Consider the following 14,727-nt stretch of genomic DNA (forward strand, 5'->3'; position numbering starts at 1 on the left):
TCTTTTTATCTTAATTTAATATATGTAACATTGCAGTTGATTTTATTTATGAAGTACCTGTTCAACTGCAGCAAGTAAAAATTTCAGTAAACTTTATCTGAAAATACACTCATTATCATTGAACCTTTCGTATCTACATTCTTGTTCAAACACCTATAAAACAATGTAATTTTACCCATCTGTACCACTTCCTCTGGTAACTTATTCTATTTACTCTTAACTATCTATGTGAAAAACTTGTCCCTCAGATCCGCTTTACAATTTTCTTCTCTCACCTTAAACATAGGTGTCCTTGTTTGAGACTTTCCTACTCTACTCCCCTAATTTGACTGACCAATATCTGCCCTTTATAATTTTATAAACCTCCATAGTGTCACATCTTCATTCCAGGTCGCCAGTCCCAGCCTGTCCAATCTCTCCTTTTACTTTAATCCCTCTGGTCATTGCAACATCCTCCAGAATCTTTTCTGCTTCCCCTGGACCTTAATTACCTCCTTCCTATAGCCTGGCATCCAAAACTGCACACAATACTCCAAGGGTGGTCATCCAACATTGGCTACAACTGTAACCCAATGTCCCAGAGTAATGAAGGTGTGCACAATATACTCCTTCTGTATCACTCTGTTTATCTGTGTCTCCACTTTCAGGAAAATATTTACTTGTATTCCAAGGTCCTGCTGTTCAATAACACTCCTTAGAGCCCCGCCATGACCTGTGTATGACTTATCACAATTTGGTTGCATTCTTTCAGCAACTTAATGTCACATGTGGCTGAGGAAGCAAGGCCATTTAAGGCAGAGATTGACAGGTATTTGATTGGTCAGCACATCAAAGGTTACTGGGAGAAAGCCAGTGAGTAGGGCTGAGCTAATGATTAGAATGGCAGAACAGACTCAGAGGGCAATGGGCCTACTTCTGCTCCTATTCTTGTGACCTTGTAACACAAGTTGTGCTACTCAATGAATGGATGCTGATGAGAGGGAAGTGAGAGGGTTCCTAAAGTAAAAAGGAAATTGGGCAAACAGAAGAATGCCTGCAGGAGTTGTACTTTTTGTGCCAGGGGTCACACAGACTTCTCAGGGCAACTGTCGGGAAGTTGCTTGGGATGTACATTTTCTGCTCTGCCTGGTCCTATGAGCTGATGGACAAGTAAAATCCTTCTCGTCGAGTTTGGGTGATCTCCTTGATTCATCGGCAGAGAGGAAATTGTGAGATGTTGCCGAGATTAACAGCAGCATCCTGGAATGATATTGAGGCTGGGATAATGAATGTGGTCAATGAACTTATCCTCCACATTCCACACTGCTCAGTAAATGGTCATACAGACAGCAGCTTTGCCCTTTCTGTATATTTTTAAACCTATTCACCAAATTTGTCATACTCCTACCTTCCACCTGCTTACTTTCACAAAATTAAATTTCCCAGCCAATCACTGCCTGTCTGTGACCCAATGCTTGAAGGAGGCTGGCGTGATGCACTTGCAATGACGCTGGTCCAATTGTGAATTTTATTAGATAGATGTATTAGTCATCAGTTTAACATTTCATGTGACAGACAGAACCTTCAGTGAGGTTGCACTTCCTTGAAACAACCAACCAGCCCTGGAACTCACATTTGAAAAATGAATTACCCAGAATAAAAAAAAAATGCTGGTTTGCATCTTACTTATTTAGACCCGATTATTGACAAATTAAAATCAATTTAGATTGATTATATATTGAAGGTTTACTATCACAAGAGACTTTAAACAGATTAGATTGAGGTCTGCCATGGACACATTATATCAAATTATAAAAAAATACCTTGTGTTTTTCCTTATTATTACTTTTCTCATCAATTAAAAGTATTCACACAATTAACAAAACAGTCAGAAAGTATAATTCTTTGAGGCTGTTTGAACTTTACAAGAGAAACTGGTCAGTTTTCATTTATACATTTAATTTACCAGTGAAACTGCTAATTACGAGACCCTTGGTTTAATTTAATTGAGAAGGCATAAAATGTTAATGGCCATTTCGTTGTCACTTTTCATTTCCTTCTGAAATATAGCTACCTTTAATATTTGCAAATTGAGGGGAAAATTGTGCTTTGGTATTAAAGATTTTCCTCACTGTACAATATTTTGGAGGTCAGATGTAATAAGAAACAACCTTGTCTGAGATCTCATTTTACATTGCATGAGAAATATTTCCTCAGTTCTTCTCTAATTGAGAATATTGCCATTTTGCCATTTCTCGAGTTAACAGATCAGTATCAAATTGACTATTAAGTCAGAATCCAGTGTACTTGCAGAGGAACTTAGAGCAAATAAGCATTCCCAATCTGTTCTAATTTCAAAGACAGAGAATTAGAACAAAAACAAAAATCCCTACCCCCCATCACAAATCAACTGGACTGGACTCGCATTTAGACAACTCCAAAGGAAATAATGCTGTGCAGATGAAAATCATATCCTTGAGTAAAGCTAAATTGAGAGTTGTTGTGAAATTTAACTGCATACTTTTTTTCAGATTTTTGTTTTCAGTTTCATTTCTTTCCAGTGTGAATTTTTCCCAAATGACATGGTGGAACAGGCAAAATTTGTCTGGGTGTAGTGAACTGGGATTCACTAGAAGTGTGCTGTACTACGACGGGTCCCACCTCCTGGCTCCTCCCCCGGGGGCCTGTATATAACCCTGGTTTCCCGCCTAAACCCAGAACCCCTCTGAAACCTGTTCATGAACCCTACCTGTGTTCTAAGCTAATAAAAGCGTTAGTTCTCCCTCCAGTGAAGGGTGCGCTTTTATCTACATTACACTGTGTAAGAAGGCACATTTCATCAAAAGGATGAAATGGTATGTAATAATTTCCCCCCCAACATTTCTCATTGCAATCTTTCATCTCCTTTGACCTCATATTCTCATAAATGTTGTTTGATCAAAATATTCTCAGCTCTTCAGATTCAGGATAATTCCAGAATGCGGCCATGGCCACTATTTCCTCTAGTTCATCTCATAGTTTGCTGCTCTCTGCAGCATCAGGGAAATCACTTAAACTCCATATGCAAGGAAATAAGCTTCATTCAATATTCCTTCAGTCTACAGAGTGGCCACGGACACTTGCCTGAATTGCTTGCATCCCAAAAGTGCAGTCACTAATTGGCTATAATCATGTCCTTACTGAGTCCTGAGTGAAGTACAGAAGTCTGCAGATGCTGTGATTGGAGTAAAAACACAGAAATGCTGGAGGAACTCAACCAGTTTTGCAGCATCTATAGTGGGTAAAGATATATTACTAATGATTCGGGCCTGAGCCCTTCTTCAAGGTATAAGCAAAGAACAGGAAGGTATCAGAATAAAGTCTGAAAGGGGAAGGAGTGCAAACAACAAAGAGTGTTAATTGGATATGAGGAGAGGTGAAAATTGATTTTGGCTCTATGAAAGGAGACAGAAGGAAAAGGGGGAAGAGAGAGAGAGAGATGGGGGAAGAAGTTGGACGAGTGATGGTTTGAAGGAAACTGGAGGTTTATTTTAATGCCATCTGGTTGGAGGGTGCTTAGACAAACGATGAGGCCTCCTGAGACCTCCCTGACCATTTCCTGCCATAAATGCCTGGCAGTGACCTGAATGTCTCTCTGTCCAAAGAACATGCCTCCTATTATAACTGCTCTTCACCAACCGACCCAGATTCCCTCTCTCCCGAGCATTTATCTCCTCCCCAACCCCACAGATCCCCTGGCCTTTGAAGAATGTTATTTAAGTGGCAGTACATTTCTTTAAAATGGGTGGGGAACCTATGGGCCATGGGCTGGATGAGTCCCGCATTCCAAATTTGTCTGGCTTGAAACCCAAGTGAAATGACCATGTCCACCCTGCCTGCCTAGTTGGAATCTGTGGCCCGCGATCAAAATTTATCAATCCCTCCCATCCATCACTGCCAGCACCACCCCTCCATCCAGTGCCGCTGCTACCCCCAAGCCCGCCATTCAATGACTGACACACCATCCAGCCCATGAATAGTTAAAAAGTTGCCCGTCCCTGCTTTAAAAGTTACCTTGCTAAGATCTCACCTGCTGATTGTAATGTCATGTTACTGGCTATAATCCAACATGGTAATTGCAACTGTTAACATCAGTTTCAGTTGGAGTATTACACATGGTAACCCTTGGCACTGTTCTGTGAACCTTATTTGATGTTCCAGCTTGATGCAACCTTCATAAGCAGTGTTAAGATACTATACTATTTAATGGCAAATGTCATGACATTTGGGAAAAAAAAGTGTGCGCTGTGTAATTAGACTGGAAGTTCATTAGTTCATGAAGTGCCCTTATTCTAAGTGTGTTGATTCCCGTTAGTGTTATTATATTACACTTTATGCTTGATTCATTCTGTGTGAGGTCATGTTACCAAATATTTACCACTGATTGTGATGTAGTGCTGCTGGTTGTAATCCAACACACATGGTGATTACAACTGCTCGGCATTATCCACTTTACCTTAGAGACACAACTTTCATACAAGAATGAGCAATCAAAACTCTAATCAGGATAATTATATCAGTTAGCTGTCTGGCTAGATTTTGATGTTTAGTTAATAATCCTCCATGAAATATTGTAATATGGACTTTGAACAGATTAAATATTTTCGATGATAGATTAAATTGATTTTTGTTTCTTGGGCACATTAATTCCTCAGATATAAATTTCTTTGGAGTTTAATGCCCTGATTGCTGGTCACTGATACAAATCCACTGGCATATAGTATCTTCTCCAATATAAAATTCATGGAGCATTTTAAGGAATTGGTGACCTTTGAAAATAGTAATTTTGAATGAAAGGTACAAATTTAACGTGAGCCACTTTTTGGAATTGTGAAACAAAATGTAATACATTATATTTACAGGCTCACCTTTTTCTGCCTAATCATTTGAAAGATTTCAGAAAATTCCCATGTTCATCATATTTTGTGCTTGACAATCATGAACACTAATCCCAATATTATTTTCCTCCTTTCCTGACTTCCATTCACACTAAATAATACTGCTCTACTTCAATCACCAACACCAGAACTGCTTGTCTCAGCTTCACAACTAGGTGTGCTCAAAAGTCTCTTTCTGTTCTTTGTTCTGAATTATTTGTCCAATTTTATTCTAATCTCCCTCAGCACGATGAACCCATCCCAGCACTGTTTTGACAAAAACTGCTTCAGTTTTCAGAATTTCCAATTCATTTCAAGTACTTTTGATCAACAAAGGAGTTGAGGTGAATGTGCCCAAACTCAACTTGGTTAGGAAATGTGAAAAGCCAGATTCTTGATTCTTGACGTGCCCTGCTTAATGAATCCAGCGCCAAGAACTGAAAGACAGCTTTGCACTCTGTCCTTGCTGAGATATCTTATAACACTGATAAATTATCAAGTGTGTAATGAGCAGCTTCAAGCTCTTCCAATATAACTGTCAGATTCAATCTATTTTCTTCAGTTGCCTTTTCCTTGACAAATCCCTGTGCTTTTCAGGTTACTATTTTTAAACCAAGGTTACAGTGTAACTTCAAGTGCCTTTAATCATGATATAGTCTTGATAAATGAGCAGAGTTGATGGCACTGCAATGAAAACATCATGGAATGATCTACCATTGTACGTCAGTGACATCTGTTGTCAGTGCCTTGCCTTGTGTTTAGCTTCATGCCAGCATTCATCGCTTCCATTTAATTTAGTTCTGCATGAGAACAAACCACAGTCAGAATATTTAAAAATAGAAAGCAATTAGTCTACTGACTCTTTCCTTCTGACCAGTTTATTTTATTTTGGTATTGTCTCCAAGTTTTTTTTTCTGACTAGAAAGGAGTCTTGAACCTATTATTGGTAGTTTTGTAGGTTTCCATGGTAACTTCTGTTATCCTGAGATGAAAATTTCCATTTAATTCTTTCCCTTACTTCTCATACCTGGACTTTTAACGATCTCTGAATCTTGCAAGTGAATTACAGCATCAAAAGACGGTGAACTGTGCCATATAGATTTGTAAAATGAGTTGGATAAACACATGGATAAAGTCTTTTTGTTAAAATGTTGTTTCCTGAATAGTGGGTTATTTTTGCCACTTTAGGATCATTTTGGTAGGAGGCCTATCAATATTTAATTCAGATAAAGAATAAATGCAAAGAATTCTGGAAATGGCCAGGAAGACATTGAGGTGGCACAGTTGGTGCAATGCTGATACAGCGCCAGAAAACAGGACCGAGGTGTAAATCCTGCGATGTCTGTAAGGAGTCTACATGTTCTCCCCATGTCTGTTTTCCCGCGGCTGCTCTAGTTTCCTCCCACAGTTCAAAGCGTACTGGGGGTCATTTGGGTGGCACAGACTCATGGGCCAAAAGGGCCTGTTACCATGGTGTATGTCGCAATTAAAAAAAAAACATGATCAACAATCGACAAAATGCCATTTTACAGAACAAATCAAAGATAGGACCTGTTGAAAATAAGGTGTTAATGTCAGTTAAACAGCCTTACTCTTCAGCTGAACATTATCTGTGGCGATGAGCCAACTTGGATTGGACATCCCATACACAAAATAAATCATCAAATTTTGGTTTTGGTCATGGAATGTCGGAGCAGAATTAGATTATTTAGTCAATCAAGTCAGAGGGGTCATTTTTGTGCTACAAATGCCCATAGGAGAAAGTAAGACTCCAAAGGGGAGTTTTGAAGAGATTAGATGTGTAGTTACCTTTTGAGCAGTCAGACCCAGTCCAGTTGAGGTCACAGTTGCAGGTATTTGTTTCTGACAAGAGGGTTCCATGACCTGAACATTGCTCATGACAGACAGGTGCTGGAGTTTCGCACTTGAGTCCTCCCCAGCCAGCAGCACAGTGGCATTTACTCTGTACACATATACCATGCCCTGAACATGTTGGATCCAAACAGTCTTCTGAAGAAGAAAGATTAAAGAACAGTTTGAGACAAAGTAATCACAAGAACTTGCTGTAAATTACTCCTCTAAAATGTAGAAAATATTTTTTCAGTATCATAAGCGATGATATCATGTTAAAAAAAAGAGATCTTACCTAAACATTATACAAATAGTCTTAAAGAAGGGGGAGTGAAAGAAGAAAGATTTGAGGAGAGAATTTGGAAGACTGGAACCCAGGAGTTTGAAGGCATTACTGCCAACGGTCGAGCCAAGGCAGTGGAGGATACTCAAAAAGCCTAAGCTTGAGTATGGTCAGAAGTGAAGGACATTGGTTTCAGCATCAGATGGGATGAGGCAAAAGGAGAGCCAATAGCTACTGGATAGTATGAAGTCAGCAGTTGCTTCAGAGGCCCCTGAATTGGAAAACAGTGCAGGACTAAATAGGGTTAGATATAGTTGCTTCAACTTGAAGTTTTGATTCAAGAAGGGTATATTCAAGAGGGAAATGTTTGTGTGTATTTTGGTCAGTATGGTTCATAGTGTGAAAAAAAAAAGAAGGGATGAGATCGGTAACATGTTTTTGAAATGGCTTAAACCGCCACACCATTCAATTTGGCTCATTGAGAACTGATTTTGAACAACGAGATTCAGTTGGGAATTGAATAAGAGCTAGAGCTGGATAGCAACATGTTAAAAATGCTTTCAAAATCATATTCATAAACAGAGAAAATCAACTTTTGCCTTGCTTTGAAATATTGTGCTAAAAATGATACCCAGTGACAGCAAAAATACATTTGAGTCACATTTTTGACTTAGATTCTAATATCAGCTGTATTATTTGATAAGATTGGTTAATATTCTATTTTATTCTCATGTACCTATGCAACATTTATATGATGGGACTAATAAAAATATTGAGAGGAGATAAGTAAATTGCAATGATCTTCAAGTTGAAATTGTGGTTCAAGTTTCTATTCTGATTAATTTGCATAATTATTTACATCAGATCTTCAACGAATGAACACAATTGACCAGCATCATAGAAGAAATCCTTGATGCATTAGGCATTTTAGCAGAAATGAGGACGTTTTTGAACGTTCATTGGGACAGCACGGAGTTAGGAATTGATGCGTCTTCTCAGTTCCAGCAACCAGGTTCAATCAAACCTCTGGTGTCATCTGTTTGAAGTTTGCATGTCCTCTTCCCATTCCTCAAAGACATTCAATTTGGCCACTACAAATTGGCCCTAATCTGTGTTGAGTAGAATTTGTGTGGAATTGATAGGAATGTAGGGAGAATAAAACAAAAGGGTTGATGTAAATGGATGTTTAATTGCCAATGCAGATTTAGTGGGCGAGATGAGTCTCTCTTCATGCTGATGCTTTATAAGGTACTGGTGAAAACTCACTTGGAGTATTGTGAGCAGTTTTGGGGTTTTCATTTAAGAAACGATGTATTGACATTGGAGAGGGTTCTAAGGAGGTTAATTAGGATGATTCCAGGACTGAAAGGGTTATGACAGCTCTTGGCCTGTATTCATTTGAATTTAGGAGAATGAGGTGTGGGGGGGCGGGGGGGGAGTGGAATCTCATTGAAACATTTTTAATGTTGAGGACGTGGACAGAGCAGGTGTAGAAAAGTTGATTCCCATTGTGGGAGAAGTTTAGGACAAGAAGGGACAACTTCAGCATTGATGGATGTCCGATTAGAAGAGAAATTTGTCGAAATTTCTTCAGTCAGAAGGTAGTAAATCTGTTGCCACAGCAATTGTGGAGGCAAGGTCATTGGGGGTATTTAAGACAGACATTGATAGGTTCTTGATTAGCCAGGGCATCAAAGGTTTTGGTGAGATGGCTGGGCAATGGGGCTGAGTGGGGAAATGGATCAGCTCATGATAAATGGTGGGCGGACTTGATGCGTTGAAGAGCCTATATCTGCTCCTATGTCATATGGTCTGTTAGACAGCTACTTTAATTTTTGGTTTCCAACATCGGAAGTATTTTGCTTTTGGAGCATTTTAACTCATTATCTGTTGTGTAACCAAAGTGATTTAAATAAATCCATATTGACCCATTTATAAATGCATACCAATCCTGTAGAAGCTTGAAAACAATTTCAAAATCCTTCTTGAAGGACCTAAAATGGTGGGAGTGGCAGAAACACAAATGGAAATTATTTGATTTCCAGGTGGGGCCAATCTTGGGGACCAGGCCAAATTTTTTGGGCAGAGTTTGTTCCCAGCTTGCTAATTTTTAAATTAACAATGATCAAGGATAGTGAAATATTATTTGAAAGGAGGTTGACCTGATATTTTCCCTAGGTAAAAAATTTAATGTGTCACCAACTCACATTGAATAATATGACTTATGAAGAGAGTGGAATTCCTTCTCATTATACTGGTCTAAGTCTGCTTGCTTTTCAGCCCACCGAACCAAGGCTATTCCATGACCCGAAAATATTTATGATAATTTTTAAATATGTGACCTTGCATTTTTGCTGAAGGGCAGACTATTTGCCAACTGTCAGCAGAAAATTTGAAAAACATTCCAATAAGTTAGAAGAGAATTGCTTAACACTACATTTTAATTCTTCAGCAAATGGCGTGTGGAAACTGGCCTTTGAGCAAAGCATTGCTGTTACCGATCTTGGTACTGGAAACTAAACAGCCAACTTTGATCGCAGATGGAAAACCTTGTGCAACAAAAGTCAATTAGGCCATAATTTACCAACTATTAACAGAAAACCAGTTTCCCTTGAGACTTTTTTTCACGAGTGTGACCTGCAATGTGACGGAAAGACAGTAATATTAAAATTTTAAATAATAATTTAGGATTATGAAATCTCTGGAATTATTTATCCACTGCTGAATTTTCATCACTTCCTAAAATTCTCAACAAATTAAAGTCTCGTGCAAGATTGTATTTCTTTAAAATAAAGAGACTAGGCAGTCAAAAGGATATGAGTAGAGGATAAGTACTAATTTTACTGAGTTGCAGAGCAGTCTGCAAGAACAGGATGGACTGCATTTGGTCTTATGATTAAACTTCTCCTTGGCAGTCAAGTTCCCTCAAGCATTTGGAGGCAATGCTTTTGAAAATAAAAGGCCTGCTGAAAATATTAATTTAAGAACTACCAATTTCCGCTAACGAAACTTAGAGAAACAAAATAAACCCCAGAGAGTGATTTCCAGACTGCATCAAATGTCATAATTGTTTGTGGTATTCTGGTGATATTGTCACAAGACTATAGGGCATTTTCAAGCTTTTGCCTGGAATATTATGTGCAGCTTTGGTTTGGAGAAAATAAAAGTTTTGGGCGCAGACCAGAAGAGATTTACTGGCTAATTTCTCGGGTGAGAGTATAGTGCAATCCCAGATTATTAAAAAAAAATTGATTTGTGTTCTTCAAAGTTTAGAAGAATGAGAGATGATCTCATTGAAACATTGATGATCATAAAGGGATTAAACAGGGTAGATGTTGAGAAATTTCCTCTTGTGGGAATCTTGAATGAGAGGACATAATTATGGGGGAGGAGGGACAGTCATATTTATTTGAGAAGTATTGGAACATTTTCTTGCAGCGAGTGGGCGAATCTTAGGAATTCTCTATCCCACAGTGGGGGGAGGGGGGGAGCCAAGATCAAATGGAATTAGATACATTAAGTAGTTATTAAGGAGTGTGAGAAACTAGCACAGAGGAGGTGTTGGGGCCTGGAGCAGATCAGCCATGACAGGGCAGGTTTAAAGGTCCAGTGGACCTCCTCTTTTACTTTCTTGTGCTCTTTCAGAGATTAATATAATTTCACTGTTCCTATCACCACCCAAGCTACGTCTGCAGAAATTTGGAAAAAAAAGGGACTTACTTGGCCTCCAGAAAATACAAATTGCATTGGATAAACACATTGAACCCTCAGTGAGCTTGGCTATTCGTTAAAGAAAAAAGTTCTGTGGAATAAGAATAAATTATAGGTGAAGTGTCAGATTAAACACAATTATATAAGAATGCTCCATGGAGAAATGCACAGTATTGGAGGGGCAGAGTATCTACTGAGTAGAGTTTTAGTAGGATAAAATGTGATGATACTGTCAGCTAAGTAATCAAATTCACATTAACAGTTTCTCTGGGTCATGCCTGTGACTTCAATAGAAAGGAAACCAGGGCAAAGAGTGAAGCAGATGTCTGATCTTGGCAGTGTCTCACTGGAGAAGTTGAGGTTTATTATACACCTAATGTTCCAATTTAATTCTTAAACTATTCCCAAGTTTTGCAAAGAGAAATAAGCATGACATTTGGTAGAAAAATCACAAAGAACAACATCAGGGAAATCTTTTGTTTCCAGCAATAAAATGATATCTGAATACACAAGAACTTGTAGATGCTGGAATCTGGAGCATTAAAGCAAACTATTGGAAAAACTCAGCAGGTCAGACAGCATCTGAGGCAGCAAGGGTATTATCATCATTTCAGATTGACATCCTCCATCAGGGCCAAGAGTGTAGAGCAAAAACAGTTAGTCAAAAAGAGGTAAGAGGGTGAGGTGAGACAGGACTTGGTAAGTGATAAATGGGACCAGGTGAAGTAAAGGATGATGGGAAGATGGAACCAGTAGAGGAGGGTGCATTTTGAGACAGGCTAGAAGGTGATAAGTGGAAACTGATAGGGAGGGATGAAGCAGAGATGGGAAAGATATGCCATCGGAAAAGAAGCCTGGGAGGATAGGTGTATGGGTGAACCAGGTGATGAGCAGATGGATTGCGGAGTGGGGGGTGGTGCAACACATCTAGTTAGCAGAGGGGTGAGGTGAAATGATACAGAACAAAGTGAGAGAGAATCTGGGAGGATCAGTAGAAGTGAAAAGGAACAGAGCAAGTGAAAAGTTAATGTCCATACTAGTGGATTGCAAGCTACAAAGTGGAAAATGAGGCATTGTATTTTAGTTTGCATTTGGCCTCACCACTGGCACTGGAGAAGGCTGAGTGTGGGCAGTTCAGAGTGGATTGGGAAAGAAAATTGAAAAGACATCCAACCAGAACCTTAAGCTCACCATTCTTGACAGAGTGCTGGTGTTACTTAAAAAGGTCACCATGTCTACATTAGGTTTTGCCGATATAAAGGAGGACACATGGTGAGCACCGAATGCAATGGACAAGGTCGAAGGGGTGGCATATAAATTTCTGTAGCAATGGAAAGGTTTTTTTTAGTTCCAGAAGTGAGGGAGGATGTGTAAGGACAAATGTTACAACCTCTCCAGTTGCAGAGGAAAGTGCCAGAGATGGGGAGGGATGCATGTGGAGGGAATGAGCAGACCATGATGAGAGTAGACCATCTGGACAGCAGAAAGTGGGGAAGACGTAACTGGTGGTAGGACCAGTGGAACTCACTCTCTCTGTCCTGTCTAGAGGAAGAAGGAATGAGAGAAGACATTTGAGAAATGGAGGAGATGAAAGTGAGGATGTCATCAACTATGATGGAGGGGGATCCACATTCCCTGAAAAAGAAAGTCAGGTCATGGCTTGGAAAGCCACTTCTTGAGAACAGATGCAGCTGAGGCAGAAAAAAATAAAGGAAAGGAGTGGCATCCTTACAGTAAAACCCAGAATAAGGCGGCACAAAGAATAGCTCAAAGAAAACAACAGAACAACAATCCCATATGTAAATCCTGTACTCTTGAAAAGGCCAGGCTTTAGATTAATTTATAAAATGGACACTTGTAGTAAACAAGAAATTATTGAGAAATTAAATGGACAGAATACTTCCACTGCTTATAAAGAATTGGTGCTAGGTATGGAGTGTGACCTGTGCCAGTTTCTGCAACTCTTGTTGTCAGTACGTATCAAATTCCTTTTTGATGTTTGGGGTTTCTGCCAGCGTTTTGCCAATTTCTGTGTAAAGGGTAACTCAGCTTCCATGACATTGGTGTGTAAGCTTTTGTTTCCAATATCCAACCCAGTTTGGTTGAAGGTTAAACATTGCCTGACAGAACGAGGTGAGCTGCACAGAAACAGGCCCGTTCATCACAAGCTGATGATGTCGAATATAAAATGGAGGTGATGAAGAGCAAAGCTGATCCATGATAGATCACACTGTGAGATTGGCACTTCACTTAAGTCCTGCCAACTAGAAAATGAACAAGTGGCCTGAGTGTGAAGTTTTTGTTTATATTTGTAATCTGTGGCACTTTGTAGGGTGGGTCAGAAGGAAGCATGCCTTGATGGTTCATGATGTAAATATTGCTGGCTTCCATAAAATAAATTTCTTTTACTAAATTGTTTTTGAAACAGAAGTCATAGGAGAAAATAAACTCGGTGCAAAATTATTATAGTTTATGTACACCACTGTCAAAAAACAATTATAAATGTTTCTCAAATGAAAGATTGTAGCATTACCAGTATATGATCTTCTCAGTCAAGATTAGTATATTTTTCAAAGTGTTTGGAAGAACCTCAGAGCAAAATAATAAATAATTGAATATGACTAATGACAATGGACAGATAATGCCAAGAATTTTCATTTATTGGATATGATGCAATTTGTTGCTAGCGTGGAAAGGTTTGGCATTACAGGTCCTGGCAGCAGTTGGAATATTGGGTTCTTAGTGGATCCAAAATGTAAATAAATTACTCACCAAACCTTGCAATAGATTTGAGTTTTGCAATCAATGAATGATTTGCTTCCTCCACTTTTTCTTCCAAAGACTTTTGGAGTACTGCCCAATAAGTGCAAGTACACCTCCAGCACTCACCCTCAATCGTCATCCGTCATGCTTAAATCTAGGCAGTGAATGTTGCTGGGCTATTTAATTATAGAGGGCAATACAACAAAATATAGTTCAATCTTTACCTGATGCCAACAAACATAGACTGCTAGACCGTAACTGGGAAATAGTTTTGGAATACATTTCCTTCTCCCAAAAGGTGAAAAAATGCCAAATCCAATGCCAAACAGCAGTCGTTGCCAACACATTTAGGAGGGCAGACAAACATTTCATAACGTGCCATCAGTGTTAACAAAACCAATTGTAAGGATGACTTTTTTATTTCCTGTGTAAACTGAGGATGGGTCACCATTGTGTTTCTTAATTATTATACACTATGGAAGAGCTTAAAGCAACTCACAAACACCTGGAAATTGAGCAAAGCATTTATGAAAATTGCACAGAGTGAAAACGACATGTGAGCGTCTGAGAACAGGATATATAGAATTGGTAATTCTGTGCAACAACTGACTTCAGAGTGCATATCAGATAGCAAAATTCTCACACAATTTAACAGATTTGATCTTTGTTGGTGGCTCTTCAACGGATGTAGATATTACAAGTTACACTGCCGGCTTTGAGGCAGGTTAGTAATGAATTTATTAATGCTGCAATGATGGGAGGTTGTGGGAGCATGCTCCTGGACAATCATGGGAATCTGAAGAGGTTACAGAGAGAATAAAGCCCACAGAAGGAATGTTCTTTGTGCATGTGCATTTATGGGGGTGCGGGAAGGGAATGGCAACCCTACTATAGAGTTGCCAGGGAAGTCTCTGTATGAACAGGACAGCAAATGCAAGTTTCAGAAATGGGGAAATCATTTCCCAAGTCATCCTGCGGACTGAAGGAGTTGATGATTCTTCTTCCTGAGAATGAAGTTCTCTAATATAGCACTGAGCAGTGAACAGTGAGGTATGACAAATGTTATCATCATCCTCCTGAGAAGACCCTGAGGGAAGGAATCAAAGATGGACCTTAGTCCTGACATCCATGGGACACATATGGCTATGTTGGTGGTTGCATGAGATCATAGATCTCAGTGATTACAAAATAAAAATAGAGAAGTCTTGTTTCTCATGGTCTTAG

General features: G+C 39.1%; 1 protein-coding gene across 13 annotated transcripts in view; it reads right to left on the reverse strand.

Annotated features, from left to right (window-relative positions):
• tenm1 (teneurin transmembrane protein 1) overlaps window positions 1–14,727 on the reverse strand; it is an 832,896-nt gene that overhangs the window by 181,114 nt on the left and 637,055 nt on the right. For 11 of the 13 annotated variants that reach the window (XR_011342879.1, XR_011342876.1, XR_011342875.1 and 8 more), the window contains exons 12-13: window positions 9,504–9,578; window positions 6,705–6,905 (exon numbers count right to left, since the gene is read on the reverse strand). Coding sequence is in view for 8 of the 13 variants with exons in the window: in XM_069892937.1 (XP_069749038.1) it covers window positions 6,705–6,905; window positions 9,504–9,578 (276 nt within the window). In the remaining 5 variants the exon portion in view is untranslated. The remainder of the gene's footprint in view (window positions 1–6,704; window positions 6,906–9,503; window positions 9,579–14,727) is intronic. The other 2 variants (XM_069892936.1, XM_069892935.1) reach the window with 1 other exon arrangement.

Source organism: Narcine bancroftii, chromosome 8 (assembly GCF_036971445.1).
Source record: "Narcine bancroftii isolate sNarBan1 chromosome 8, sNarBan1.hap1, whole genome shotgun sequence".
NCBI classification, from domain to species: Eukaryota; Metazoa; Chordata; class Chondrichthyes; order Torpediniformes; family Narcinidae; genus Narcine; species Narcine bancroftii.